This window comes from Erinaceus europaeus, chromosome 3 (genome assembly GCF_950295315.1).
Source record: "Erinaceus europaeus chromosome 3, mEriEur2.1, whole genome shotgun sequence".
NCBI classification, from domain to species: Eukaryota; Metazoa; Chordata; class Mammalia; order Eulipotyphla; family Erinaceidae; genus Erinaceus; species Erinaceus europaeus.
Genome location: NC_080164.1, coordinates 32,016,458 through 32,041,480, shown reverse-complemented (window position 1 = coordinate 32,041,480; position 25,023 = coordinate 32,016,458). Strand labels below are relative to the sequence as shown.

Sequence of the window (25,023 nt, the reverse complement as noted above, 5' to 3'; positions counted from 1 at the left end):
CTCTTGCTTGAGAGTCCAGTGCTTTATCCACTGCATAACCTCCTGGACCACTACTTTTGACATTTAATTAATTAATTAATTAATTAATTTATTGGAGTTGGGCGGTAGTGCAGTGGGTTAAGCGCAAGTGGTGCAAAGCGCAAGGACTGGCGTAAGGATCCTGGTTCCGGTTCAAGCCCCTGGATCCCCACTTGCAGGGGGTTTGCTTCACAAGTGGTGAAGCAGGTCTGCAGGTGTCTATCTTTCTCTCCCCCTCTGTTTTCCCCTCCTCTCTCGATTTCTCTCTGTCCTATCCAACAACAACATCATCAGTGGCAACAATAGCGGTAACGACAACAAGGGCAACAACGAAGGCAGCAAAATGGGAAAAAATGGCCTCCAGGAGCAGTGGATTCGTAGTGCAGGCACTGAGCCCCAGAATAACCCTGGAGGCAAAAAAAGAAAAAAAAATTATTGTCAGTGGGGCTTCATTGCTCCTGGCCAACTTTTTCAGATAGAAAGAAGTAGGGTTGGGGGAGGTGGGGGTGAGGGTGAGCAGTAAAGATACCATCGCACTGAAACTTCCCCCAAGGCAATGTGTGGCCAGGCTCAAAGCTGGATTTGTTGTCTCAGCAAAACAGACACACATCCAGGTGAGCTATTTTTTCACCTGTTTTCTACTTTTTAATAAATGGACATTTTCACATACAACAGAGGTCAAGAGATAATCTAATCTAATCCCACAGGGACCATTACTAGCTTCAACAGTATCAGTATAACTCTTCCTATTTGATCTATTCTTCCCTCTTTAATTTCTTAATTCATTTATTCATTTTTGTTGAAGAAATTTATTATTTATTTATTTCCCTTTTTTTGTTGCCCTTGTTTTTATCATTGTTGTGGTTATTACTGTTATTGTTATTGATGTTGTTGTTGCCAGATAGAACAGAGAGAGATGGAGAAAGGAGGGGAAGACAGAGATGGGGAGAGAAAGATACCTACATGGTTCACCGCTTGTGAAGCGACCCCCTGCAGGTAGGGAGCCTGGTGCTTGAACTGGGATCCTTAGGCTGGTCTTCAAGTTTTGTGCCATGTACACTTAACCTGCTGTGCTACATACAGCCCGACCTCCTGATGAAGAAATTGAAAGTGAGGGATTGGGTCATGGGGCACCTAGTTAAGCACACACATTATTACCATGTGCAAGGACCCTATTTCAAGTCCCTAGCCCACACCTTTAGGGGGTGAAGCTTCATGAGCCATGAAACAGGGCTTCGGGTGAAACAAAAAAAAAAAAAAAGAAGGAAATTTAAAGCAAATGCTGGCTGTCTTTAATGCTAAGTCTCTTTGAAACTTTAATAACTACTGTGTAGATAGTACTCTTCCTTTTGGGGGGTGGGGTAAATTCCTGGAGTAAATGTTCAAGGTTTTAATTTATTGGGGGGATTAATGGTTTATAGTCGACAGTAAAATAAAGTAGTTTGTACATGTGTAACATTTCTCAGTTTTCCACATAATTCAGCCCCATCTAGGTCCTCCTCAGCCCTCATGTCTCAGGACCTGAACACTCCCTCCACACCAGTCTTTTATTTTGGGGCAATACACCAACTCCAGTCCAAGTTCTGCTTTGTAGTTTCCCTTCAGTTCTTATTTTTCAACTTCTGTTGATGAGTGGGATCATCCCATATTCATCCTTCTCTTTCTGGCCAAGATTTGAAATTTTATTGACCCTGAAATATACCAAATTGTCATGTTGCTTTGCTCTTTAAAGTCATCAGCCTATGTGATTTGAGAGGACTTTGAAAATTTATTAATTTTACTGTACAGTAGAACACTTACTTATATTGCCTAGAGTATTTGTCAAACCAAAAGTAATTTTTTTCTTGCAAACTTACTGGTATAATAAATTGTTAAGTTTTCTTTTAATGAAAGAACATGCAAGATAAGGGGCCAGGCAGTGGTGTGCCAGGTTAAGTGCTCACATTATAGTGTGCAAGGTTCAAGCCCCCTAGTACCCACCTGTAAGGGGAAAGCTTCACAAGTGGTGAAGCAGGGCTGCAGGTCTCTCTCTCTTTCTCTCTCCCCCTTTCCCTCTCCCTGTCTCTCTCTGTCTCCCCTCCCCTCTAAATTTCTCTGTCTCTATCTAATAAACTAATAAATAAAAATAAATATTTCAGAAAGAAAGAAAATGCCAGGTAAGCTTAAATTCTAGAGAAAAGATTGGCCAAAAACTAACCGCTCATAATTCTTAAACTCTTGCAGTGCCAGACATTATTACTCCATCTTTCTCATCTCATTTCACCCTCCTCGTAACTTTGTGAGAATAACTACCACTGTAACCTGCATTTAGTAGATGAGCATGCTACTACTGCTATTACTAAGAGATGAAGTAATTTGCTGAAGATCATGTAGATTTGAATGGAGGCAGTCTGATTCTAGAGTCTGTACTTGAATCTCTGTTCTGTGTGGCTCTCACTGTTCACCTTTGCAGCTTCAGGCATCTAGTAAAGTGTGGTCATTTTACTAGGCTTGTTGACAATATAGGGAAGCTCTAAATTTCCCGTATTTCAAAGGAAATTTGACCTATTTTTAGTTATTTTACTAATAATTGTAGGGTAACTACAATTATGAAGTCTTTTTTTTTTCTTGCTCTAGTACTGGATTATTGTGCCATTTTCTGCTCATTTGGTTTTATCAACTGTATCAAAGGACCTGACATCCCACTGCCGTTAGTAATAGAGAAATTATCAAAGAACTGTATCAGCACAGAATTTGAAAACAGTCTTACTTACTTAAATATTTATTTGTTATTAAAGGAGCAGCATACCAAATGTGACTGAGCAGCCCCTCATTTCTGCTGGAGAGAACAGAGTGCAAGTACTGAAAAATGTGCCATTTAACATTGTCCTTCCGCACAGCAACCAGCTGGGCATTGATAAGCGAGGCCACCTAACTGCACCTGATACTACAGTCACTGTCTCCATAGCAACGATGCCTACCCACTCCATCAAGACTGAAACAGAGGCCCATGGCTTTGCTGTGGGGATCCCCCCAACAGTGTATCATCCTGAGCCCACTGACCGTGTGGTAGTTTTCGACCGGAACCTTAATACCGACCAGTTCAGCTCTGGTGCCCAACCCCCAAATGCTCAAAGGCGCACTCCAGACTCTACCTTCTCAGAGACCTTCAAGGAAAGCGTTCAGGAGGTACAGGAAATGAAAGCATCTTCCTCAGACGACTGTGTGTTTGTCTAAGTATTGGGTTCCACCCCTTCCTTGTTACATAAGCTTGAAACTCAGCCTGAAATGAATGGATTAGGAACAAAAGATTTTTTTTTCCCCTCTTCAGAGTAAAGGCCCATGGGTATAATTTGTAAACTAAACCTATAAAACCAGAAATTATTATCAAGAGCACATGGCTAATCTTACCAGCAGCTGAGTTAACAATTATGATTTCAGCTAAGTGATTTGCTGGAGAAAGAGAACCCCTTCATAATCTGTGGACAACAGATATATCCACATAGTTGGTTTTCAGCTTTTGTCCTAGATTAACACAAGCTCCCTGCAACAGGTCTTTAGTATTAGATGATTTATCATGTCTTTGCTTAGTGTTTCTTGATTGGTAGTATTGTCAGGGAGGCAGGGAGATATTGATGACAAATACATTGTGTGAAATTTACAAATTAAGTCCAGATATTTTGGAGGGTTTTATGGTGATGAGCACGTCTCTCAGGTAACTAAATGGGGACATGAAATAAACCAAATTTAATGACTTTACAGGGAAAAGATCTCTTTTCTCTGCTTATAGAATTTGGAGTAGACTAGTCACCTTGCCTGAGAAAAGGTGCCAATCCAGCCAGCCAGATGGAAACTTGATACTGTATCTTAACTCAATACTGACTACTAAAAGTCATGGAATTTCAGCTGCAGAGTCTAGAGCTGGACCAGAATTGGGTTGTATGGGAAAGGTGGAAAGAAGGAAGAATGAAGTGCTCTGTGGTGAGAGAACCCTGTGTAGACTGTCTAGATTTCATAGAATGATATATTAAATGAAAAATTTGTTTTCCATTTACTTTTCTTTTTTTTCTCCTATAATCTTTCAGAGTTGAAATTTTTACTTTAAAATGATATTGAAAGAGTAGTGGGTCACTGTAAGCCACACACTTTCATGCTATACCAGACATTGGCCTTTCGTAAACCTGTTAACCAATTAAATAGTTGTGGCTTATTACATTGATATTTCAGGTTTTCTTCCCCTCGGATCTCAGTCTGCGGATGCCTGGCATGAATTCAGAGGACTATGTTTTTGACAGTGTTTCTGGGTAATAGTTGTATTTTAATTTGATCCTTAACTTTCAGTTTTTATGGCTTTTTTCTTTTTGTTAATTTGACATTGAAAAATCAGAGCTGGCTTCAGCGGGCTTTCACCTGTACTTACTGTGGTTGTTGTGGTAATATCTTTGCTAGAGGTTCGCTGCAGATCATTTAATCTTGAACTCTCAACTGTGTTTCATGTTTCCTTAATTCTTGGTGTTGGTGCTTTTTCTTTCCTTTAGTTTCTTTATATGATGGCAGTAGAATAGAATCTAGAAGAAGATATTAGATCAGATCTCTGAGATTCTGTTTCCAAAAGTGTATATACTTCTTTGAGAATTTGGGAATAATATGAAGTGAATAATCCCTCCCCTTTTTTCATATTGATAGTAAAATAAATGAAGTATTTTTTTAACCTGGCAAGCTCTTTTTAAACTTCATAAAGTTATATTACTCTAGGAATACAAATATCTTAAAAGCTAATATATAAATACTTTCAGAATACTTTTACAAGTCTAGAACTCCATTGTATAGATTTTTTGTTTGTTTTTTGCCACCAGGGTTATCTCTGGGGCTTGGTGCTGGCACTACAAATCCACTGCTCCTTCCTGGAAGCCATTTTTTTCCTTTTTTTCTTTCTATTTTTATTAGATAGGACACGTAGAAAGGGAGATGGGAGAAGGCGATAAAGAGGGAGAGAGGAAGAGAGGTATCTGCAAACCTGTTTTAATGATCATGAAGTATCCCTCCCTCCCCCGATGGGAAGTGGGGGACACAAACCCAGGTTCTTTGGGCATAGTAATGTACGTGCTTAACCGGGTGTGCCACCAACCCAGCCCCTTATAATTTTGCTTTATACATATTTATGTGTGTTGTATTTTGAAATAGAAAAAATTTTATTTAGAACCCTCGGGAGTTCTGGGGATGTAAAACTTCCCAGAAAAGACTGCTTCAAGATGCAACAGTCACAAACACAGGTGCCTTTAAGATCTAAGACAGGTCAGCAAATGTTTTTGGTAAAGAAGCAGCTAGTAAACATTTTAGGCTTTGTGAGCCATATAGTCTCTGTTATAATTACTCAGCTCTGCCTCAGAACTCAAATCAGCCTGAGATAATACATAAACATTGTTCAGCTGTGTTCCAATAAAACTTTATTTACAAAAATAGGTATAATTTTCCAGCCTCTGGTCTAGGGAGAATATTAAACAGCTGTGAGATAGCATCTGCCTGGTACTGAAAGGCAATGGAAATGTAGAGACTTGTGGAATGCTCATCTAAATGCTTAGACATTGAAATTCTAAGCAAAACCAAGAAGCACCGTGCAGACCAAATCAGATTTAATGAGGACTCCCCAACCATCTGTTCACAGTCTCTGCTGCTGAGTAAATACTAGATGGGCAGCTTTCCAAAGTCTTTTCAATTATTAATACTTTTACTATCCATAGTTTCCAAACTTGTAATTGTTTACATTACTTCACATATTTTTTTAGATTTTTAAAAATATTTTATTTATTAGAGATAGAAAAATCAAGAGAGAAGAGGGAGAGAGAGAGAGAGAGAGAGACCCCTGCAGCACTGCTTCACTGCTTGCAGAGTTTCTCCCCTGCAGGTGGGGACTGGGGGCTTGAACTGAAGTTCCTGAGCAATGTAACATGACCTTAATAGAATTACCAGCAGACATTTTGTAGCCTCATTCCAGGAAGCTTTAAGGATTTCTGGGTTGCTTAACAGCATCTTAATCATGGAAAAGTTGGCCAAAGCGATTAATAATAGTTTCCTGGTAGTCTGCTGTTTGCATATACATTCACACTGAGCGTTTCAATATTGAAGCATATATAAAGCTTCCAAGAAAGTGCATTCAAGACTATGGCGTTTTTTTTTTTTTTCTTCTGTTCTTTAGAAACAACTTTGAGTATACTCTGGAAGCTTCAAAATCACTTCGACAGAAACCTGGAGACAGCACTATGACATACCTGAACAAAGGCCAGTTCTATCCTGTCACATTAAAGGAAGTGAGCAGCAACGAGGGGATCCACCACCCAATCAGCAAAGTGCGGGTAAGCGCTGCTTTTAATTCTGGTCTCTGGGAGAGCTGGTCAGAGCTTAGGACTTCCGGCCAGACACCAGTCTCAAAGAAAGTCTCAGATTTTGCAGTTTTTTTTTTTGAGATTTTCTTCTTAAATTTTCCAAAATATACTCACTTGGGGCTGAGTAGTGGCACACCTGGTAGAGCACACACATTTACAGGGCACACAGCCCCTTCCCCCAGTCTCCACCTGCAGCGGAGAAAGCTTCACAATGAATGAAGCAGTGCTGCAAGTGTCTCTCTATCTCCCATTTCCTTCTTGATTTCTGTCTCTGTCCAATAAATAAATAAGATATGTGTGGGAAAAAACGTAGAAAAATAAGATAGTCATCTTTTAGTGTCTTTCTGTTGTAATGCGTTCATTTTTTGTAGAGTGTGATCATGGTGGTTTTCGCTGAAGACAAAAGCAGAGAAGATCAGTTAAGGCACTGGAAATACTGGCATTCGCGGCAGCACACAGCAAAACAAAGATGCATTGACATAGGTAAGGAGTTCTGGAGCCTGCTTTTATTCCCAGAGGTGCAAGCATCCAGTTTTTTAAATCCAATTATTCTTGGCAGTCATCAGCTTCCTGCCGAAAGCATTTGCATTTTTATGCCAGCTACTGATCTGTTCCAAATACTGTCCTTGGCCTCCGGGAATTGGTTCTGTGAACACTACTTCCTTCATAAGGACATATGCCCCCTACAGTGGCTTACCATATGACAACAGGGCCTAATGTCTTTAGCCAGCTCACATGAGTGTTCTGCTTTCCTTTTTACATAGTTTTAATATCTTCAAGAGAGCCTGATAATTTGGAGCTGATAGTCAAGGTGAAAAAATTAAACAAGCCAACAAGAAACAGCTTAACCATCATCCTTAGTTATGTGCTGAATTACATTGCCAGATTTTTCTGTCTGTTAAAGACCCAGAGATTTATCTCTTAGGGTATAGCAGCAGACCTGTGCAAATTTGTAGTAGTGATGCACCTGGTTGAGTGCACACATTACAGTGCACAAGGACCCAGGTTCAAGCCTCCAGTCCCCACCTGCAGGAGGGAAGCTTCATAAGCGATGAAGCAGTGTTGCAGATCTCTCTCTCTCTCTGTCTCTCTCTCTCTCTCTCTCCCCTCTCTCTCCTCTACCTCCCACTTCCCTCTCGATTTCTCTGTCTCTATCCAAAATAAATGAATAAAATATTTTAGAAAATTAAGAGAGAACAAATTTGTATTTATTGAAGTCAGTTGATAAAGACTCCCTGTTCTTGCTGTGCTTATAATTTCGTACAAACCATTGCCTGTATCACAGTATGACTTAATTTTAGTATCACTCCTTTCTTAGTCTTTCATAATGCTCATGTTCTCTTTTCAGACTAATTGACAGAACTAAATTCTAGTCTTGACTCTTTGGACAAGTTTTATGACCTTGAGACAATTATTTAAACTTTTTAGACCTAAATTTCCACAATTTTTGACATTGTTACATTACATTTATCTGAGCTTTCCTTTATTTCATAGTTTCTGTGATTCTTGTGATTTCTGAATTTCTTAAAAACTTTTTTCAATCCAGCCAAATGTTAATTTACATTATCCAGAGGTGGCAATATCAAAAATGGAATCTTTGAGCTGGTATAATGTCATGTTGGAAATAGAAACCACTAATTTCTTTTTTGTTTTCATCACTCATAGCTGACTATAAAGAAAGCTTCAATACCATCAGTAACATTGAGGAGATTGCTTATAATGCCATTTCTTTCACTTGGGACATTAATGATGAAGCAAAGGTAGGTAAGAAGTTACAGGGGTGTCTTTATTGCCAGCATTTTGAGAAGTGGGAGGAGCTTAATAATTTGACAGATGCTGTTTGATAGTTTTGCATGCTTTTTTTTTTCTTTTTTTCCATTTTTCTTTCTTCCTTCCCCCCCACCCTTTTCCTTTGTTAAGGAATAGAAAGGACATCCCCGCACCACCATTATAAACCAGAGCTGAGCAGTGTTCTGGCATTATAATAATAAATAAATAATCTCTGTGGGGGAAAAAAGGATCCCAGTGAAGAAACACCCAAATGTCTTACCTCCTGTCCTAGTCCCAGGGCCTGCAAAGGTGAACCCACTAGGACTGACTGGGGGAGAAGAGGAAATTTGGCTCCCCAAGGAACTGTCTGAGGGATTAGGAGAAGAAGAAATTAAAAGAAAAAGAAAGGGAAAAAAAAAAAAAGGAATAGAGAGGATAAACTTGGTTAAGATGAGCATAGGGCAGGGGTGATAGCATAATGGTTGTGCAAGACTATCATTCTTAAAGCTCTGAGATCCCAGGCTCAATCCCCTGCACCACCATAAACTAGAGCTGAGCAGTGCTCTGGTCTCTTTCTCTTATTAAAATAAGTAAGTAAAATTTTAAAAAGGAAGAAGGTGACTATAGCCGTAAGCCATGAAGTTCATGACAGGACTTGGGGAGAGGTTGTAGTTGCTGTCTCACCACCTCTTTCCTTCCTATTCATTCATCAGAGCCCGCTGCAGACTTTCTCCATTTTCATTATTTTACATTTTCTGATAGGATGGCTTCTTCCTGTATACTATGCAATGATCTTCTCTTTCCATCCTCTCCTTCCTCCAAGAAAGATTTGCCACTACACTTCAGCACATGCGGCCCAGAGTCTGTGCCAGCAGAGGGACCAGCAGCTCCGGGGTGGGGGTGGGGGTGGGGAGCTGCCATCTACTCTCTGTCACCTCCATTCCCACTTCTCCTTCACTGTACTTCATTCTCTCATTTGCCAAATGGAGTTGCTACCTTCTCCCCCCCCCACCCCCCCTCCTTCTTGAAGGGAGGTTGTCAGGATTATGGAAATGATGCCAGTGAAGTTATGAGTTTCTTCAGAAAGACCTTCACGTTCAAATTGTGTCTGAGATCATGCTGTGTAAATATGGCTCTCGCAAAGCTTCTCTGACTTTCACAAGTGACACACTGCCTTCAGTTCACATGATCATTTGGATAATTCTAATTGGATTAAAAAATTAGAGTTCTACTATTTATTTTCCCCTTCGGGTCACTTTAAGAATTGGAGGCTTAGTCAGAGCTGAGCAATGCTCTGGAAAAAAGGAAAAAGAAAGAAAAAAAAGAGAGAGAGAGAGAGAAATTGGGAGCTCGGGCCAACAGAATCGCCAGCCTGAGAAGGCATGCTATCTAAGTGAGAGCCTGGCCGTCATTACTCTAGAGGAAGCTTGGGGAAGCCTCAGTGCTATCATATCTTTCTCTCTGTCTCTGTCTTAGTCTCTGAAAGAAGGCTCAGTAACAATAAAAAAAATAATAAAAAGTTGGGAGCACAAGCAACTTAGATTAGAAGTTGTGTGTGTGTATATGTGTGTGTATGTGTGTGTGTGTGTGTATGTGTGTGTGTGTATGTGTGTGTGTGTGTACAGTTGTTAAAATAAAGATTGATCTTTGGTGTTTGTTACAGCATTAGGTATGCTTTACTATATCAGGGATCATTTACAAAGATGTGATCACTTTTCTCTCCTTTTAAATTTTAAGATTTAGGGGCTGGGTGGTGGCACACCTGTTTGAGTGCACATGTTACAGTGTGCAAGGACACAGGTTGGAACCCCCGGTCCCCACCTGCAAGGAGAAAGCTTTGCAAGTGGTGAGGCAGTGCTGCAGGTCTCCCCTCCCTCTCCCTCTCTCTTTTCTTAAAATTTTTTAATTGATTTATTTATTCATGAGAAAGATAGGAGAGAGAAAGAACCAGATATCAATCGCTCTGGTACATGTTTTGCAGGGGATTGAATTCGGGACCTCATGGTAGAGAATCCAGTGCTTTATCCATTGTGCTACCTCTCTCTCTCTCTCTCTCTCTGTAATAAATTTTAAGATTTATTTATTTATTGAGGGGGGACAGGAATCAGAGCATAACTCTGGCACATGGGATTATGGAGGTCAAACTGGGGACTCATACTTGAGAATTCAATGCTTTATTCACTGCTCCACCTCCCAGACCACCTTTCTGTCCTTCTTAAAAATTTCTTTTATCCCATAAGAGGTTTAACTTATGGAATAAAACATTTTTATTAGATGCCAACTATGACAGAATTTCTTTTCACACCCCTAAGATTACTTTTAAAAAACATCTGACTAGGGGGTGGGGCAGTCGGTTGAGCTCACTCGTTACTATATGCAAGGACTTTATTTAAACCCCCGGCTCCCACTTTCATGGGGGATGTTTCACAAGTGGCGAATCAGGGCTGCAGGTCTCTCTCTCTCTCTCTCTCTCTCTCTTTCTCCCCTCTCAATTTCTCTGTCCTATCAAATACACTTTTTAAAAAAGGAAAAATGGCCACTGGGAGTAGTAGAATTCATTGTGCATGCACCAACCCCCCAACAATAATCCTGGTTACAAAAAAAAAAAAAAAAAAAACCTGTATGAGTGGATTCTTGAGCATTTTGTTACTTTCATGTTACAATTACTTTTTGTTGTGGTTATATGTAAGTCAAACATGTGTCTTAAGACAGGTCCTTGGGTTCCCCATTCTACAAGGAAACTTAAACATTATAATTTCAAAATATTTTATTGCTTATTTATTTATTTATTTATTTGATAGAAACAAATTGAGAGACATGGGGAGATAGGGAGAGAGACCCCTGCAGCACAGCTTCACTGCTTGTGAAGCTTCCCCCCTTGCAAGTGGGGACGGTGAGCTTAGACCAGGTGCTTGCATATAGTAATATGTGCACTCAAAGGGGTGCGCCACCACCCGGCCCCACATTATAATTTCTTTAGGTGTTCCTGCTGACTGCTTCAGTCCTGTACAGATGTCATCAGACTGATTAGTCCAGAATCTGGTGCTTTATTAAATAACACATTCACTACAGAAGAGCTACCAGGAAGAAAAGTAAACTTCATTTTATATAGTTGTTGTTACAGTCATTTTGAAATTAAATGTCATAATACTGGCAGCTAACAGCAGCCTTTAAGAAGACTGGCCTTATGCCCACTAGGTGTTTCTGTTCTCAGTGTAAACTAGAGAAACATCTGCCCACCGTAGGCAGATGGTAAGAGCATGGAAGTCCCGAGTTCACTTTCCACATTTATCTGTGACTTTGGATTAGTCCCTTGTTTCACTAGCTCAGTTTTTTTCTCCTCCTCCTCCTCCTAGGAAAATAAAAAGGTTAGTGACCAACTCTCTTTGCTGGCACAGTGTCAGGATTAATAAGCACTTGTCAGTGTGTGATCTTGGTGGAACAACCTTGCATATGGGCAGGGTGCTTTGCTGGGTTGATGTGTCACTCTTTAGGGTGGGAGTAATGAAAGCCAGAGTGACAAGTAGGGATAATGGCTGGTTTTATTTGGAAGACCTTCAGCATGTTTGAATTAAGGAGAAATGTTGGAAGCGTATCTGAAGCAGCCTTAATAGCATTGTTAATTGATGGAGCCAAATCCAGTTTCATTTTACCTTCCAGACCCCCAGCACTGACTTGATTTTTAAGTCTTTGTCTGCTACTGGCAGAATGCTGTGTTGTTTCTTAATGAGGCTGTTCCCTTTTGAAGCTGATTATCAGGCATCATCTGGAAGCTTCTGTTGGAATTAAGTATCTAGGTTTTTTGCTTTCCCTGGCCAAGTTGATGTTTTCTGTTTTTAAACTTAAAGTAATTGTTACCCCAGGGCAGCTCGAGTATAACAGATAATGCATGCAGAATCCTGTATAGTCTTTTTTTTTTTTGCTTTTTTTTTCACTTTCTTGTCTCAATTCAAGATACATTTGTTGGCTCTTAATTCCTGTTTATTCTCCCCTACAAACATAAGGGCTTATTGGAGGTCTATGGCATTCCATTCTTCCCTGCCCCCACTTCTGGAGGAAGATTGCCTCATATTCCTTCTTAACCATGCCAGTATGAGGAAAACCAGAATTCCAGGTCTGTGTTGACAATCAAACCCGCCTCCATGACTTCTACTATTTACATTGAAGGTGCTATACTTTGAGAACACATTAGGTTGAGTCTGCACTATCTATCTATCAGCATACTCAGATATCTGCTGCTGTTATGAAAACTTGAAGAAATCAGGGAACTTGTGAAAAAAAATTAATTTACAAAGTGTCAGGGGGAAAGGGGCCTACATCAAAAAGCAGAAATATCGTAGAAATATTCCCCCAGGCAGCCCTAATCTCTCTACAGTGTAGGTGCATTTCATTCATTTTTCTGTACTCCACGTAAAATCAAATTTATCTAAGTAGTTGGGTGTGTTTTAAAGAGCCAGAGATCTTAAAGCTCATCAAGCATTCCTATTTCATTGTGAAATAGTCAAATTTTTCTTCCCCCTCCTGATGTACTGCAGAGGTCAGCTGCTGGAGGTCATTTTCGGCAAGGAGAAACGTTTACCTCTGAGACATGAAAGGAGGAAGCTTTGGTGAGGACAGTGGGCACTTGTCTGTTGGGGAAGGGAGCATTAGGGAGGATAAGAGAAAGTGGAAGAAGCATGCACGTAGATAAAGGATGGAAAGATGCTATCCAGAGCTAGCTATGCACCTTTCTATACTATTCATAGCTTTAGTCAAAAAAACACCTGAGTGTCTGGTGTTTTCCAGGAAACTGCTAGAGCCAGGCAGAAGCACCATTACTGTAATTCAGGTATGTTGTGGGATAGATAAGCTTTTGTGAGATAACCCGAGAGCCTAAATAACATCATGGTTTATAAGGAAGTGTTTTCATACCACTTTACAAGTGAGTTTTGGAGTCACAGACACAAATAACTCAGAACTTGGGGCTATCTGCTCTGCTCCAGTTTCAGTATTCCCAAAACCAAGTGAGTAATTCTGAATCAGCTGTACATGTTAGCCTAGAGTTTAATTTCTTGCTTAGGTTGTAAATCTGAGAGTTTACAACAGCACTGAGATTTGGTAAGTGATATGAAGTAAGGGCCTCTCAAAGCCTGAAATCTAAGACAAATAGAGGAGTAAGCAGTTAGGGAGTGTTGCCTGCTTGGTACTCATAAGAAAGAACTGAGTGCTCCAGTAAGTATAAGTATGTATTTGTCTCCTCATGAAAAATGCGGATTCTTGGGAGCAAGATTCTAACCTTTGAAATGGACAAAGTATTACTGATGGAGAAATATCTTAAAGCGTAAAAATTCTTACTAGAGTGGCATTATGGATGTAAATTCTTGGAGCTGAAGAGCACTTTCACTACCAGGAATAATTTGTGTTGATTGTTGAACGAGTGATACATAACTGCAGAGGAGTAGAAATTATAAACCAAAAGAACAGTTGTGTTGGATTCAAGCAAAAACTAGGCCAACCAACTCTGAGAGAGCCCTGTAGTCCAGGGAACTCTAACAGCAAGGGATATCTGTGCATGATATGGGAACATATTTGATTTTAGCTAACTAGATATTTAGAAAGTAGGGAAATAGCTACCGTTTAAAGCAAAGCCCAGTAATTCTTTTTTTTTTTTTTCAAACTTTTTTTTAAATTTTTTTTTTAAATATTTATTTTATTTATTCCCTTTTGTTGCCCTTGTTGTTTTATTGTTGTAGTTATTATTGTTGTTGTCATTGTTGGATAGGACAGAGAGAAATGGAGAGAGGAGGGGAAGACAGAGAGGAGGAGAGAAGGATAGACACCTGCAGACCTGCTTCACCGCTTGTGAAGCGACTCCCCTGCAGGTGGGGAGCCGGGGTTCGAACCGGGATCCTTATGCCGGTCCTTGTGCTTTGCGCCACCTGCGCTTAACCCGCTGCGCTACAGCCCGACTCCCAAAAGCCCAGTAATTCTTTGATCATCTGTATGTAACTATGATCTCTAATATTAAGCAACTCTTTTTTTCCCTGTGAGGGCTTCACGGGGACTTCACCAGGTAATTTCACCATTCCTAGCACTTCTTTTAAAAAATCTTCAGATAGAAAGCAAGAGAGAAGGGTAGAAAGAGTAAGAGTGCAAGGAGTCGGGTGGTAACACAGCAGGTTAAGTGCAAATGGCACAAAGCGCAAGGACTGGCATAAGGATCCCGGTTCGAGATCCCAGCTCTCCACCTGCAGGGGAGTCACTTCACAGGTGGTGAAGCAGCTCTGCAGGTGTCTGTCTTTCTCTCCCCCTCTCTGTTTTCCCCTCCTCTCTCCATTTCTCTGTCCTATCCAACACAACAGCATCAATAACAACAACAATAATGACTACAACAATAAAATAACAAGGGTAACCGTAGGGAATAAATAAATATTAAAAAAAAAAAAGAAAAGAAAGAGAAAGAGTGATACCACAGCACTGCTCCATCACTCAGGAAGCTTCTCCTTTGCATGGTGCTATAGTGTGGCGAGGACTCCAGCCCCGGTCCTCATTCATCCATCATAAAGTGTGTGCTCTGCTGGGCGAGCTCTCTCCCAGACCCAGCAAACCTTTTAAGATGTAATGAACTAGGGGAGTCGGGTGGTAACGCAGCGGGTTGAGTGCACGTGGTGCAAAGCGCCAGGACCAGTGTAAGGATCCCGGTTCGAGCCCCTGGCTCCCCACCTGCAGGGGAGTCACTTCCCAAGTGGTGAAGCAGGTCTGCAGGTGTCTTTCTCTCCCCCTCTCTGTCTTCCCCTCCTCTCTCCATTTCTCTATACTATCCAACAACGAAGACAGACAAAAATAATAACTATAACAATAAAACAAGGGCAACAAAAAGGGAATAAATAAATAAATATTTTTAAAAAGATGTAATGAACTTCAGGAATGCAAAATAGCTAGCACTTTTTGTTGATAGTGACTTCTTTCTTTCTTTACTGCCAAGATTATCACTGGGGATTGGTGCCTGCATGACTCCACTGTTCCTAGTGGTCATTTTTTTTTTTAATTTAAATTTTTTTTCTTGAATTTCTTTATTGCGGAATTAATGTTTTACATTTGACAGGAAATACAATAGTTTGTACATGATGGTGGTCATTTTTTTTTATAGAGATGAGACACAGAAATGAAGAGGGATGGGGGGAAAGAGAGAAGAGAGAGAGCTGTGCGTCACTGCTTCCTCCCCCTGTAGGTAGGGACTGGGTTAGTAGTGACTTCTAAATCCTTTTACCATGGATGCGTCTGATTTTTAAAATACTGACAGTCGGCTGGCAAAGTAGTTCACTTGTATAGTGTGCTGCTTCCCATGTGTGCAACCTGAGTTTAGGCCTAGCCCTCACCACACTGAAGGGAGTTTCGGTACTATGGTCTCTTTCTGCTTCTCTGTCTCTTACAAGAAACTAAACTAAAGTAAAATAAAATAGAATACAATAAAAATATTAACAGTAAAGAACTTACTGTTACACATACACATAGCTCCTGCCTAAAGTTTGCAATTTCTGAGAAATTCAGTGTGCTGTTTTGTTTTATTGTATTATACATGCACTAACCCCGCCCCGTTCCGTCCCCCAAAGATTTGGGTGTTTCTCTCTCTCTTTGTGTTACTGGGAAGCCTGGTCACATGTTTATGTCTCCTTCAAACTTTTAGAAAGAAGCACATGGCTTGTTTGGGATTAGATCCCTCAGGTGGAATCACATCTTTTTCTTGGTGGCATGGTCTTACCTCTGGGATGACAGCTGATTTCAACACACCTTTTGTCTCTTCGCAGTTCAGTTTTCTTTAAGGTGCAGGGAAAGAGGCTGTCAAGAGATAGGACAGAACCAGAGCATCCTCCTGGCTCTAAAAGGGGAGAAAGCCTAGTCGTAAGAGGCCTTGTGTTTTTACTTGTAATTACAATCTGTCAGCTCTAAGGAAGAACTCCAGGGCATTCTGAAGGACTGTCCTTCTGAGCCAAATGTTTTGTGTGTCTTGGAGAGGCTCATGTTACAAAAGAAAGAGGATTAAAATAGAATGTGGTGCCCGACTAGAGTCCCGAGAAGCATTACCATGAGGGGGCCTGTGTTTGCATGGAGTGCTGGTATCTTTCCCTTTTGTTTCCTTGTCTTAGTAAAAATGTATGGAGTTCCTGGTGAGGGATTATTGAGGCTTGTAGAAGTTTATTCTGTAAGAGGGGTGTAACCATTCTTGTAACTTGAACTTAGGACTTTTTGTGTGTGTGTGTGTGTGTGTGTGTGTGTGTGTGCTTGTGGGGATGCAGGTTTATGAGTTTAATAACAGTTTATTGTTTTGTCTAAGTGTATTATTTAGAATTTGTTGTGAGAGTAATTTTTAATTTGTTTGGGCTGAGCATACTGTTTGCGTTTATAGGGATTCCATTCTAGTGAAACATCAATCAAGTGGTCCATTAAAATAAGGTGTTGCCATGTTTAGTTGCACTAAGCAGGGACAGGTTTGGTTTGTTTCACAACTTTAAATTTGCAGAGTGAATGGGAGAGAGAAAGGGGAGATGTGAGTCAAATATCTTACTTACTGTTGCAATTAAATATACGCAGGGGATTTTAAAATGAAGTGTATACTCCCTGGCCTAAATGAAAAAAGAAGAAGCCATGAAGCTTTTAAAACAAAAGATTCAGTGACTGTTAAGAGTCTGGGCAGATGTGAGCTAATTAGATTGAACAACATCTTCCTGAATCTTCTCCTAAAACTCCTAAGGATACTAGTTATAGAAGTTTCTAAATTGACGTTCACTTGATTCTCAAGGTTTCCTTTTGTACAGTTTGGAAACACATATCTATGAAAGCAATATGTATATGCCAGGAAGCTAGTCATATTAGACTTACAGACTGATCAGTAAAGCTGGCACTGATTCAGTTAATTATTCACAATGGGAAGTTTTGCTTTGAGTCTTGAGTATGAGAAAGTTTTCTTGAACATTCAATTTTTAAAAAATTATTTATCCATTTATTATTGGATAGAGACAAAAACTGAGAGGGAAAGAAAAGACAGATTGGTAGATAGGTAGGTAGATAGATAGGTAAGTAGAAAGATAGATAGATAGATAGATAGATAGATAGATAGGGCCCTGCAGCCCTGCTTCACCACTCATAAAGCTTTCTCCCTTCAGGTAGGTAGGCTTGAACCCAGGTTCTTGTGCTCTATAGTGTGTGTACTTAACCAGGTGCGCCACCACCTGGCCCTGAGCAGTTTTTTTTTTTTTTTTAGCCACATTTCTTGAATTTTGACTTAATAATATTTCATGGAGTGTAGTTTGTAGAGACTATAAACAGTAGGTTCTATCCAGATATAAAATGAATGCATTGAATCATGGTGGAACTTTAGAATCTACAGGTAACAATAGCCTGCATTTATCATAGCACATGCCTCAGGGCAAGGACCAAGTGTCTGATGTTTTTGATTGGACAAGGGAGACACTTGGCAACTGAAGAAAGCTTTGGTCTGCTGGTGAAACCTGTGTCTTGAGAAACGAGTTTGAAGCACCCATGTGTATTTAGTCACTATTTGTGCTGTCACTTGAATTCATTTCTTCTTCTTTTTTTTTTTTGGTCAAATTTCGCTCCTTCCTCCACCCTACCGCTGTCAAGAAACAAAAAGCTCTTCTGTAAAACTTTCTTCTTTGACAGCTTGTCACCTTAACCCTCCTCCTTCTTCTCGGTCCTTCCTGGAATTTTCATCTAAAGTGGCTTTCTAAATCTGTCATTTCAACCAGTTTTGCTACTTGGAAGCTAACTCAGAGCGCTTTGACGCCCACCTGACATGATTCTATTTACCTGGACTAGTGATTTCAAGACATCAAGGGAGGGAGCTCGGGGCTCAGATTTCTTTTCTATGGCATGTCTTCATGTAAGACTCCGTTCCTTTAGTAAATATTCGTGAACTCTATAAATGAATTATTTATGGAGAAACTTTTTCTTTAAGTTTGTTTTAAGTGGGAAGTGGTTTAACTTGACATTTTGATTGGAAGTGAACTTGCCCACCCAGTCTCCCCTGGGTCCTGTCTGCCTACGTGTTCTGTGTCTCTAGATGCTGGAATGTGGTCTGTGTTTGCTTTGTGTTGCACCTGCATTGGGCTCTACATATTTCAGAACAGACAGTCCACTTATTTGGGACAACAGGTGCTAAAGCATTGTCTCTGCCAACTGTTCTTAAGTTCACCAGGTTCTGTGTATGTGATATGACAGAGAGAAGATAGTATATGGGCATGTCCAGAATGTCTCTCTTTCTCCCTTTTGAATGCTCCCCCACACCTCCATCCTCTCCCATTCCCTCTCCCTCTCTCTCTTCCTCTCCCTCCCTCCCTCCCTCCCTCTCTCTCTCTGACATTTTGCCTGACTCTGCAGTCTATATAGAAACCAAAGCTAAGGTGTGGGTGGTGTGGGAAGGCAACACTGTGGCAACAGGAAGGGTGATGACTAGGTCCCTGTTTTTCCTCCAGGGAACCGCCCCATGTAGACGTGAGAATATTTCAAGGTAGTGCTTTGCTCTTCCCACATCTCTCTCCTCCCTACCCTGACCTTCCAGTTGCTTTTCTTTTTCTTCTCTTTCTTTCCTTTTTGTTTTTGTTTTTTTTCTTTGTCTTTTTCTGGATGGTCATTTGATAGTCTGAGAGGTAACAAAGACTCCTTGAACATGAAGACTACTGTTCTTGCTGATAGCATCCTATAATGGGGTGTTTAATCACCTCACATCATCAGAGTAGAGGAAAGTGTGAATTTCCTAGGGCTATCTGATGACTTAGTAATGCAACCAGATTCTACTACAGCGTTTATAGCTCAGTCTTTGTTGCCTTTTTGGACGTAATCAATTAATTAGGTCTGCATATAACAAAGTAGAGGAACGAAGAGGCTCCTACAGAACTTCCGTAACCAGAATTTGCTTGTCTTAGGGTAGTAGTTTGTGGTTGAAGGGAAAGGAGTATTGATTAGGATTAAGCGTCTGCTTAATTGAGTATCTAGAGCTCAGCATTCAGTCCTGTCTCGTCAGACTTTAGTTAAGAACTACGTCTGGATTTGTTTTTTTTTTTTTCCCTCCAGAGTTATTGCTGGGCTCGGTGCCTGCACCATGAATCCACCGCTCCTGGAGGCCATTTTTTCCCCCTTTTGTTGTAGCCTCGTTGTGGTTATTATTATTGCCATTGTTGATGTTGTTCGTTGTTGGATAGGACAGAGAGAAATGGAGAGAGGAGGGGAAGACAGAGAGGGAGAGAGAAAGATAGACACCTGCAGACCTGCTTCACCGCCTGTGAAGCGACTCCCCTGCAGGTGGGGAGCCGGGGGCTCGAACCGGGATCCTTACTCCGGTCCCTGCGCTTTGCGCCACATGCGCTTAACCCACTGCGCCACTGCCCAACCCCCTATGTCTGGATTTCTTACGCTGTTTCCCACTCTATTGGCTTCAGCTGGCTTTCACAACTTCACATAAACATATGGGGAAACAGCGCGTTTATTTAATTCGTGCTGTTGGATTAAGGGTAAGAATAAATCATGGTTTTGACCTCACTTTGTAATATTATCTATTAGGAAGTTTCTAGGAAGAGCTGCTTGGAAATGATTTAAAGTGATCTCTGTCACAGCTACAGAAGACAAATTAAAATTTGTTCTAGGGCTTTTACATACCACCCCGCCCCCGCCCCAGATATAGTGAGACTCAGTGTCTGCATAACCACCACTACCAGTGCCTATTTCTTTAACTAGAAATCGAACAACTTGGTGTATTGCACCAAAAGTAAAAGACTCTGGGGTGGGGGCAAGTCACATCCTGGAACATGCTGGCAGAGGAGAACCTAGGGGACGACAGATTGTTACGTGGAAAAGTAAGTAATGTTACACATCTACAAATGACTACTCTATTTTACTGTTGACTGTAAATCATTAATCCTGGGAGCCAGGCGATAGTGCAGTGGGTTAAGCTCAGGTGGCGCAAATCTCAAGGGCTGGCGTAAGTATCCTGGTTCAAGCCCCTGGCTCCCCACCTGCAGGGGAGTAGCTTTACAAGCGGTGAAGCAGGTCTGCAAGTGTCTGTCTTTCTCTCCCCCTCTCTGTCTTCCCCTCCTCTCTCCATTTCTTTCTGTCTTGTCCAGCAACGATGGCATCAATAACAACAACAATAAAACATCAAAGGCAACAAAAGGGAATAAGTAAATAAGTATTAAAAAATCATTAATCCACCCCATAAAATAAAAAAAAAAGAAATTGAAAAACAGAAAGAGGGGAGGAGAGTGACAGAGAGAAGGGGTCATGCCTGCAGCACTGCTCCACTACTTGGGAAGCTCCCCCTGCAGGTGAGGGCCAGGGGCTTGAACTTGAGTCTTCTTGCATGATAATATGTGTGTTCTACCAGATGATCTACTTCCTGGCCCCATTTTCTAATTTTTCAAAAAGTTTAGCTATTTAGAATGAGAGTTTCACATGGGCGGAGGGGGGGCGGGCACTATGTCTGCCCCGTACCAGTTCATGCTGTGGATCAAATGGGAGCCTGAGGCAGGCAAGTCCTGCACTTTACCAGTTGGACTATTTTCCTGGCCACTGGGCTTTCCATTTTCAATTTAGTAGAGCAGCTGTGTATTAGCAGTGGCTACTATTATCTGTATTTGACTAATGGAATGGCTAAAAATGATGAACTCTCAGAGGCGACCAGTGAAAAACACAGGAGGGGCAGTATCTCCAGCAAGGCCATCTCATCAGCTCAATCCTATGACTGTATGAGGTCAGATAGGAAGCTAGGAGTAGTCACACATAATTTGATTTAAAATACAAGGACTTTGGGGGATAGACATTAGTCCACCCAATATAGCTCACGTGTCACCATGCACAAGAATCCAGGTTCAGGCAGCCAGTCCCCATCTGCAGGGGGGAAGCTTCACCATGGATAAAACAGTGCTGCAAATGTCTCTCTTTCTCCTTCACTGTCTCCCCCTTCTCTCTCAATTTCTCTTTGTGTCTATCAACAAAAAGAAAAGAAAGAAAAGGGGGAAATGAAATGGTGGATTTGTTGTGCAGGCAGCAAACCCCAACAATAACCTAGTGACAAAGAAAGAAAGGAAAGAAGGAAGGAAGGAAGGAAGGAGAGGAAATACAGGGATTTTTGAGTCTTAGGCCTTGTGGTGAGATATCAGTCTTCTACTCACAGTCATTTAGAGATGCACATGTTTTCCTACTTCACCAAACACTTTTACGATTCATGCTTCTTTAGTTCTTGTCATTGTGACCGTATGGTTTTGAGATCACTGAAATTGGGGTGGGAGATGTGGGTCCTGACCTTGACTTAACAAAGTCTGTTTATTGTGTGTCCTTTATGTGTATCTCCGGAGCCTGAGTCTCTTAAATGGACACTGTCTCTAGAGTTAAAAGATAAAGTAGCCAGGCTCTTCAGGCAGCAACTTTTAGAGGCATCTTCCATAATCAAATCAGCTTTTTTTTTTCCTTCTTTCTAACAGATCTTTCTCTGATATTTACTCGGCAGTTAGAATGCACTTGATCTATCTGTACATCATAGCACACATGACAGTGTACGATACTGACAGAAGGAATCAGGCATGCTTCCAGCTCTACATTCTTGTATTTACCCCCCCCCAAAAAAAAGACTATGTATACTCTCATTTTCATTAACTAGTTAATTTCTTGAATCCTTATAGAAAATTCTATGCAAGGCAAATAATTTTTGCCTTTAAGGAGAAAATTGGACTTAAGTCACATTGATTTCTTTTTTCTTTTTTCTTTCTCTCTCTCTCTTTTTTTTTTTTTTTTAGTTTTTTTTTATAAAATGGAAACACTGACAAAAACCATAGGATAAGAGAGGCACAATTTCACACAATTCCCGCCACTAGAACTCCATATCCCCATATCCCATCCCTTCCCCTGATAGCTTTCCTGTTCTTTAACCCCCTGGAAGTATGGACCCGGGTCATTGTGGGATGCAGAAGGTGGAAGGTCTGGCTTCTGTAATTGCTTCCCTGCTGAAATGGGCGTTGGCAGGTCAATCCATACTCCCAGCCTGCCTCTGTCTCTTTCCCTAGTGGGGAAGAGCTCTGAGCAAGCGGGACTCCAGGACACATTGGTGGGGTCGTCTGCTCTGGGTAGCCCGGTTGGCAACATGGTAGCATCTGGAACTTGGTGGCTGAAAAAGAGTTCAGATAGAAAGCAGAGCAGATTGTTGACTAATCCTGAACCTAAAGGCAAGAATATAGCTTTTTCCAAAATGGAGAACCCAAATCTCCATCGGCAATATTCTTTCTCTTTCTTATGCAGATAGAAATGGGAGAGAGAGAGGGAGTGAGAAAAGGAAGGAAGGAAGGAAGGAAGGAAGGAAGGAAGGAAGGAAGGAAGGAAGGAAGGAATCTCTGCAACAGTGCCCTATCGCTTCCAGATAAGGATTGGGGCTTAAACTCAGGCCCTTGTGCATGGTAATATGTGCACTCTACTAGGTGTGCTGCCACCTAGCTCATATATTGATTTTCTTAACTACACATTCATTCATTCATTCATTCATTCATTCATTCATTCATTCATTCAGCAAATCATTCATTGTATTTCTCTATGCAAACACTATGGAGGAATTAAAAAAAAAAAAAGACAACAAGGGCAACAAAAAACATGGGAAAAATGGCCTACAGGAGCAGCGGATTTGTAGTGCAGGCACCAAGCCTCAGCTGGAGGCAAGAAAAAAAAAAGATTCAAGGACAAAGCCTACCCTCAAAAGAGATTATGCTCTCTATAATGGATGGTACGGATTATAAGTGAGGTTAACAAATGCTGTTGCCCAGCAGTGGCACCCCCCAGCTGAGTGCACAGACTACTGTATGCAAGGGCCCAGGTTCAAGTCCCCAGCCCTCACCCACAGAGGGAACTTTAGGAGTGGTGAAGCAGTGCTGCAGGTCTCTTTCTCCCTCCCTCTTTCCCTCCTCTTTCTCCTCTCAACTTCTCTCTGTTCTATCAAACAAACAAACAAACAAATAGAATAAAAGTTTTTTTTTAAGTCTTTTATTTATTTTATTTTTGAGAGAGATGCAGAGAGAGAAAGACAGAGAGAGAAACACCAGAGCACTGCTCAGCCCTGGCTTATGTTGGTGCTGGGGATTGAACCTGGGACTGCAGAGCCTCAGGCATGAGAGCCTCTTTGCATAACCATTATGCTATCTACCCCCACCCAGAATAAAAGTTTTTCAAAAACCTGCTCGTGGTCTGGAAGGTGGCGCAGTGATAAAGCTTTAGACTCTCAAGCATGAGGTCCTGAGTTCGATCCCCAGCAGCACATGTCGCAGAGTGATGTCTGGCTGCACAGTGATAAAGCTTTGGACTCTCAAGCATGAGGTACTGAGTTCGATCCCTGGCAGCACATGTGCCAGAGTGATGTCTGGTTCTTTTTCTCTCTTCCTATTTTTATCATAAATAAATAAAATCTTAAAAAAAAAAAACAAAACTCCCTTCTCTTCAGTGTTCCAGGGACTACCTGGGGAAATAGCTCTGCTGGTATAGAACAAGAGTTGCATGTGGTTCGATGCCCAGTACTGCATGTACCTGAGAGGTACTCTGACGTCTCAGTCTCTTTCTCACAGGAAACTCTTATCTCATATGAAATGAATAAAATACATCTTTAAAAAAAAGAATTTTAGAGAAAAAGTACTTTCATCTTGGGAAATCAGAGAAGACTGTATAGAAGAGGTAATACTCAATGTAGTTTTTTGAAGTATTAGACATACCTGAAGAAAAGTTCACTCCATTGGACCTTTTTTTTTCCTGTATGATATTTTTGCCCATGAAGGAGACATTGTAGATTTAGGTGGGAGTTGATTTAAGCAGTTGGGGTAAGTCAGTTTGCAAAGGTGTTTTGATATTTTGGGGATCAGACATTGTGTAATTTAGGGAACAGCAATTGGATTTTTTTTTTTTAAACCAGAGCACTGCTCAGCTCTGGTTTATGGTGGTGCAGGGGATTGAACCTGGGACTTTGGAGAACAATTGGATCTTATCTTCTGCAACACTTGGAACAAAGAAAATTGTAGGCATGATCACACCTGTCAATAGGACACAAAGCCACAAATGAAGGGATAACACTGAACTAGCTAATACAGAGTTGTTAGGGACTTGACGTTTCTGTCACTGAAAGATGGCCATTATAGGTAACATTTCAAAGTGTAAAAATGAATAGGTGCAATAGAAAGTTACATCATAGCTCAGTTAAATTTATCTCTGCCTTAGGCTTTACCTTCCCTATATGGCCTATGACTATGTCAGTGGCCTCTAAATAATAGTCTTTTCCAAATTGGTTGAGGGGATATATATATATGATTGTTCAATTACTTATTTAGCAAACATTTATTTAATGTCTATTATGTGTGGAAATTTGCTTTTCACTTTTGGATTTTACCAAGAGTACCTTGGTGTTCAAGACTGCTTGGAAGAAAGATAGGAACACAAATATCCTCTGAACTTGAGCAGCAAGTTACATAAGCTCTGAGCCTTGATTTCCTCATCTTTGAAATGGGGTCAGAAAAAAAAAGAAAAAAAGAAATGGGGTAAGAATAGAACCAGTTTCATAGGTTGTGTTGAAAAAGCCTAAAAGCATCAGATGCGTTGTAAGAATGTACTAAATGTAGTTAGAATTTCAGAGTAGCATATAGTTTTATTTGACTGAAGTTCAAGAATTCATAAGTTCATAAGAAAAACTTGTCTTATTCTGACAACACCAGGATGATCTGAGAATGTCAACATGAATAAGACATGACCTAGTTCTCAAGAAACTCAAGATTTGGTAGGGGAAGATCGCCATTCTCGTAAGTCTAGTGATAGAAATAAATACAAAGGAATACAAGTTACCCTAGAATGGAATGAGAAGGTT

At 40.8% G+C, this 25,023-nt stretch overlaps 1 protein-coding gene and 1 non-coding gene across 4 annotated transcripts in view; both read left to right on the top strand.

Annotated features, from left to right (window-relative positions):
* GRHL1 (grainyhead like transcription factor 1) overlaps positions 1 to 25,023 on the top strand; it is a 68,336-nt gene that overhangs the window by 7,173 nt on the left and 36,140 nt on the right. For all 3 annotated transcript variants that reach the window (XM_060186996.1, XM_007529832.2, XM_060186997.1), the window contains exons 4-8: positions 2,796 to 3,186; positions 4,225 to 4,301; positions 6,194 to 6,350; positions 6,752 to 6,863; positions 8,046 to 8,140. In XM_060186996.1, coding sequence (XP_060042979.1) covers positions 2,796 to 3,186; positions 4,225 to 4,301; positions 6,194 to 6,350; positions 6,752 to 6,863; positions 8,046 to 8,140 — 832 coding nt within the window. The remainder of the gene's footprint in view (positions 1 to 2,795; positions 3,187 to 4,224; positions 4,302 to 6,193; positions 6,351 to 6,751; positions 6,864 to 8,045; positions 8,141 to 25,023) is intronic.
* On the top strand, positions 8,401 to 8,526 carry LOC132537908 (small nucleolar RNA SNORD22). The gene has a single exon (XR_009549320.1). It is a non-coding gene; the product is annotated as a small nucleolar RNA SNORD22 (small nucleolar RNA).